At 39.0% G+C, this 4,716-nt stretch overlaps 1 protein-coding gene across 4 annotated transcripts in view; it reads left to right on the top strand.

Moving 5' to 3' along the window:
* Positions 1–2,404, top strand: part of LYN (LYN proto-oncogene, Src family tyrosine kinase) — a 66,453-nt gene extending 64,049 nt beyond the window's left edge. For all 4 annotated transcript variants that reach the window (XM_009640436.2, XM_035895742.1, XM_009640420.2 and 1 more), the window contains one exon: positions 987–2,404. In XM_009640436.2, the coding sequence (XP_009638731.1) occupies positions 987–1,189 (203 nt within the window). In that variant the 3' untranslated portion in view covers positions 1,190–2,404. The remainder of the gene's footprint in view (positions 1–986) is intronic.
* The last annotated feature ends 2,312 nt before the right edge of the window (positions 2,405–4,716 follow it).

The raw sequence follows: 4,716 nt of genomic DNA, 5'->3' as shown, positions 1-4,716 counted from the left end.
TCCTGGCACAACTACTCCACTGGGTTGCATAAGATTTGCAGAGGAAGGGACAAGCTGAAAGGCAGGTTTCTGGCTAGGAAGTGGTGAGCCTTTTTCTTGGCCCTGCCATAGCTGAGAGGAGGTGTTGAAATCATTCTGTGAACTAATCTCTCAAGGATTTAGAAAAGGATTGGGGGAGGGGACGTAGGGGAAAAAAAAAGAAAAAAGAGAGAAGGAAGATGGAGTCCAGGGCAGGCCTCTCTCACATGTCATTAGTTGGCATGTGAGGCTGAGGATGCACTGCTGGTAGTTAGGGTTCTTATCCTCTGAAAGAAAACCATAACAGGGAAACAAAGCAAAGCTCAGCACAGCTGGCAAGATGGTTTTGCACAATAGGACTAAGATGAGGAAGAAGGGAGGGGAAATTGCCAGTTACAAGTAACAATATCACAAGCGACAACATTCAGTATCTTGCAATCAGCAGCACTTACACAAAAACTGACATAGAATAAAATCTGAAAGTGTGTTACTACGTTGGGCAGGGTGACCGGGAGTGTGGTCAAACAGGTAGGCTGCTCACCATCTCAGTGTGGACAGGGTCTACAGCAAGGGTTAGAAGCTCTGCAGCTAAGAGACAAAGGCTGATGCCAGGGTGTGCTTTTGCTGTGAATCTTACCATAGCTGGAAGCAGACCAAAGGGTGGCAGGACTGGTCAAAGGAACAGAATGGAGCTGGTTCAGGAGATAAGAACGATGATCTCCCCTGCAGTCTTTTTAAGACTTGGCACTAAGGAAGTCACTACGCTCAACTGGGGAAACAGAAACCTTCCCCCAGGATTCTTCAGAGCAAGTCTTGCAGTTCCAAAACACACCTCGGCCTTGTTTATTGAACTCATACTTTTACATAAATACTAATTATTGGGTGAAGATCTTTAGAGTGAAGTAAATAAAAAAAGAAAGAAGCATTTCTTGAGATTGTATGATCAAAACTTTCTTTTTCTGTTGAAGGTATGAGCAATTCAGATGTGATGGTTGCTCTTCAGCGCGGGTACCGAATGCCACGCATGGAAACCTGTCCAGCTGAGCTTTACGATATCATGAAAACATGCTGGAAAGACAAAGCAGAAGAGAGGCCAACATTTGATTATCTACAGAGTGTGCTTGATGACTTCTACACAGCAACAGAAGGGCAGTATCAACAACAGCCATAGAACAAAGAACACTTTTTCTATTGACATGGATCATTGGCACAGACTATTATTTGGACAGACTGCTCAAACCAATTACTTCACAAGTTTGGATGTCTTAAGCAAGTGTGGAAGCTGAAATACTGGAGGAAAGAATAATTCTGCAGAGAAATAATAATGGGTTTATTTGGTTAAAACAGTTCCCCTAAAGATTCAAGTTCTCCTTAAATGCTCTGTGTTTTGCATCTGCAGAAACATCCCAAACCAAGCAGGCTTTTTGGGGTGGGGAGGGAGCAGGAAGGAAAGCAATCATGCACCGGTACAGTCTGATAACACCTAAGTAATGGAATACATTACAAGGAGCCCTTTATAAAAGGGGTGAGAAGATGCATGAACACCTGTTTTCAAAAGGAAAGGTCATGAAGGAGAACGCGCGGATTTAAAACATGGCCATGTTCTTAAATCATCTTTTTTGAAATACAGCATATTGTGAAAATTATTTTTATATCCTTGTTATTTCACAGTAGTAGTTGGAGTACTGTTACTGCTTGTAAGACTTTCTAAACAGTGTCATGGTTTCCTCTAAGGAAGGGTTATGTATGTAATTATTTACACTGAAGATGATTCTGGTTTACTGCTGTATTACTCATTCAATTCCAGATACTTCTCAAAGCACTGCAGAGCCATCACAGGTGCAGAAGTGCAATATGAACACATGTGACAGCAGGAGCGGCAGCACACCTAGCTCTGTATGCAACCTTCATCTTCCCACAAGGCCAAAGTCATCACCTGAGGTCCATGGGAAAGCACAGGCTTTTGAAGGAAGTAAATACTTTCATTGCAGTCACTGAGACTGTTACCAGTGAAAATATTTTAATCTTAATTTTTAATCCTCTGATTATTCAAGAATATTTCTTATATTTTGCTGCTTTAATCAACTAACCTCAAATCTGTTTTAAAGCTAAAACTAGCCCTAGCACTATCAAAAACAATTGTGGAAATACGCAATAGGATATCAAGTTACATTGCAGTGACACAATAGGGTTGTTACTCAATATATAAATCTAATTCGTGGAAGTGAGTGCAGTTTGCTAAGCTCTAGATGTTGAATTGTACTATCAAATTACTTACCAAAGCAGCTGAGCTACTGCAATTGCAATGTAACTACAGCATAGCTTCCTTTTTTTATTTTTCTCAAAGTGACACTGGTTCTTACAACTGAAACCCAGTACATCTTTGCCACCCCTCAGGCCAATTATTTAGGTGATGGTACTTTGCAGAAGCTTAAAACCCTTTTGATAAAGCTTCAGTGTGCCTGCAGTTAAAGTTCAACAACATAAATATTCATTGCTCTTCTTTTCCATTGACTTCCTTCAGTCAAACTGTGCAGTTAAAAATGTAAATAGTTTCTATTGTGCGGTGATTTTTAATTTTAATAAACAATTAATCTGAAGCAAGTTGTATGGTAGTAATTTGAGATAAAACAAATGGCTGATGTTCTATGCAGAGGGATAGCCTCATGTGTAACAGGGAAACATCTGTTCATCACCACTAACAAGATTAATTTGCAACAGTAAATATTAACAGATTCTGCATCCATTGAGCTTTGAGAAACTGAAAAGGACCGAACCAGCCCTTTCTACATTCTCACTAGGGTTTCTTTCTGGTGGAGAGGGCAGGAAGATATGTCAGTCCTCACCTGTCCTTTAAAACTGCTTCTCTGAAGTCTTCAGTATAATAGCAACACAGTCCATTGCAACTCTTTGGAAAAACATTACAGTTAAGAATTGGTCAATACTTTGCTACAGGCTTCATTTTATTTTAAGGAAAAAAATAGCTTAAGGTAATGTAACCTTGTCTTTCAAACCATTTCCTGTAACCAGCCAAAGAGCTCTAATAAGTAGGAGGGAACACACAAACAGCAGTTGCTCAGGGAATAGATTACAGCTAGCATTATACAAACTTGCTAACACACACTCCCTGACAAGCAAGACTGTCAACATGTAACACCATTTCAAACCATCTAGTGCTATAGAAAGGTTCCAGCATTAGCCAGGTCTGATTTTTTTTTTTTTAACTTCTGTTTGAATATTGCTGTTCTTAAAGCAATTTGTACTTAACAGCTTTCTCATTCAGGGGATGAACATTCAGTGTAGTTTAGCACTACACCAAAATATTTTTTAATAGCTGGAATAGTTTGTGTGGGAGTAGAATGATATTTTAGAAATTCTACCCTGGAGGGTTTATAGGCCTGGAGCCAGATAACCTCTGTTTAACAGAAACAGTTTAAAACTAAGAACAGCCCTGGCTCAAGTGCTGCATCTCCAGCCTGGTTAAAGACGCACCAGAGCGATTACTTATCATTGCATTTGCACAGACTAACCCAAACCTCAAAGGCCTGGCAAGGACATTCACACCAGAGAAAGGCTGTTCCCAGCGTCACACAGGAAGGCTGCTCCACCTAGTGCCTCCACAGGGAGGGTGACGTTCTTCCTCTGAACTGTGTCCCCTTCCACTATGAGAAACAGCATTACAAGAACTGATCAATGCCATTTACTTATGAATTCTGCCACCTTCTAAAGCAATCCCCCAGCACATACAAGCATGGTATTTTCACAGTAGTTAAGAAAAAAAAAAAAAAACACCAAACAAAACCACACAATTCACACCCTCACTGGCTGAAATAGCTCTAAGAAAGCTATGTCAAATTTTGTCATGCTCCAGTCTTCCTTCCTTGAGTTACTAGATCAAGGCAAGTAATATAATCAGGGCTATGATTCTTTCAGCTCAGGAAGATCATATGTCAATCACCATGATCATTGGGCCTTTAAGTTTATGATCATTCCTTATCTTGATTTCACCAATTTTCTCACCTTTATAAAATGGTCAGACCTTAATTTAGCAATGGAAAATTTTATTATAAATAGATTTTTCAAAGTTTAATGCATATTCTTAGTGGAAATTCAAGCAATATTAGAACAAGTTCCTTTACAAAGCAAAGTTAGATAAAAAAATAGCAAGGATCCAGGTAAGACCTCATTTTGTTGCCTCTTTTATGAGGCCTTATTTTTAGCAATTTGCTCAGTTTGGTCCCAAGATGTTTCCAGGTCAAAGTCAGAATATTAACTGAAGAACCAAGCTATTTTAACTACTTGAGATTAAGCTTACAGGCCATGTGATTTCTAGGAATCAATGATGAAAGTGAAATACTTTATTTAAAAAGGTAACAAGAGCAGCAGATGAGGAACATCCCACTTTGCATGAATTGCACACTTATCCATATAAAAGACCACGATAGCAGTTACTCAAGAATTAAAATTATATATATCTATTTCTCAAATCACATCCCTGTATCAACAGTAAAAGCACAAGTTTAGGTCTATACTTAGATAGCTCTAAATTCAACCCTGATTCAATTAAAACAGTTCTGCATTAAACATTTTTCTGTCAATTAACATGACAGTGAAGATTGCATCTGAGAGTGAGAAAAAGCTACCAACAGTTTAAGGTCGATAAAACAGCCCAGTAATTGCACACTGATTAATCAAATA

Source organism: Egretta garzetta, unplaced genomic scaffold (genome assembly GCF_000687185.1).
Source record: "Egretta garzetta isolate BGI_Z169 unplaced genomic scaffold, ASM68718v1 scaffold340, whole genome shotgun sequence".
Taxonomy (NCBI): domain Eukaryota; kingdom Metazoa; phylum Chordata; class Aves; order Pelecaniformes; family Ardeidae; genus Egretta; species Egretta garzetta.
The sequence above is the reverse complement of the archived record's forward strand: the minus strand, read 5'-3'. Positions and strand labels throughout refer to the sequence as shown.